This window comes from Pygoscelis adeliae, unplaced genomic scaffold, assembly GCF_000699105.1.
Source record: "Pygoscelis adeliae isolate BGI_AS28 unplaced genomic scaffold, ASM69910v1 Scaffold318, whole genome shotgun sequence".
NCBI classification, from domain to species: Eukaryota; Metazoa; Chordata; class Aves; order Sphenisciformes; family Spheniscidae; genus Pygoscelis; species Pygoscelis adeliae.
The window spans coordinates 4,999,194-4,999,880 of NW_008825430.1; the positions used below are offsets into that span (position 1 = coordinate 4,999,194).

Consider the following 687-nt stretch of genomic DNA (forward strand, 5'->3'; position numbering starts at 1 on the left):
CGCCGCCGTGCCCCGACCGCTCCGCAGCGGGCTCACCTGCCAGCCGCAGAGCAGACATCCGCTGGAACTCCGGCTCCTGGAGCCACTTCCACATCCTGCGGAAGGTCTCCCGGCCAGATTTGAGCTTGCTCCAGGGCTTGGGGTTCCTCAGCAGGTCTGAGAGGGTCCCTTGAGAGCGGCACAGCACCCTCTGGGCGAAGATGGCCTGGGGGATGCTGTACCGCTTGAGCTCGGTGGTGATCCTCTGAGCTACTTCTTTGGTATTGATTTCTTCCATTTGCCCTGAATTACTTCCACTGTTGACCTGCGAACCAGTTACAGAAGGGTTTTGCTCCCTGGCAGAGCCCAGGATCTGCCCGTGGCTCTGGGCATTCAGGTGGGCGTGGGGGTGGTGTGGGATCCCGTTGATAGGCACCATGCCAGCGGAGGTGGGGGTGAGGTGTTGGTCGCCATGCCTGGCTAACATGGCAGGGTGGTGGGCTTCAAATCCGTTTGGGGTGAGCATTTTCTCGGCAGGCATGGTGGCACTGGGGTGAGCGTAGTGGGGCAGCCCTTGCTGGGAGTTGTGGATGCTCCCCAGGCCCGATCCAGACAACGGAGAGAGGCTTTGCCCCATGCCGGTAACATCCTTATGGTAGGGGGTGGAGAGGTTGTTCATGGACGCCAGACCCCTCTCGGCCCGCATGA

At 61.6% G+C, this 687-nt stretch overlaps 1 protein-coding gene across 1 annotated transcript in view; it reads right to left on the minus strand.

The window, feature by feature from the left end:
• ONECUT1 (one cut homeobox 1) overlaps positions 1-685 on the minus strand; it is a 16,604-nt gene extending 15,919 nt beyond the window's left edge. The window contains exon 1 of the mRNA XM_009330972.1: positions 37-685. Coding sequence (XP_009329247.1) covers positions 37-685 — 649 coding nt within the window. The remainder of the gene's footprint in view (positions 1-36) is intronic.
• Positions 686-687: the final 2 nt, after the last annotated feature.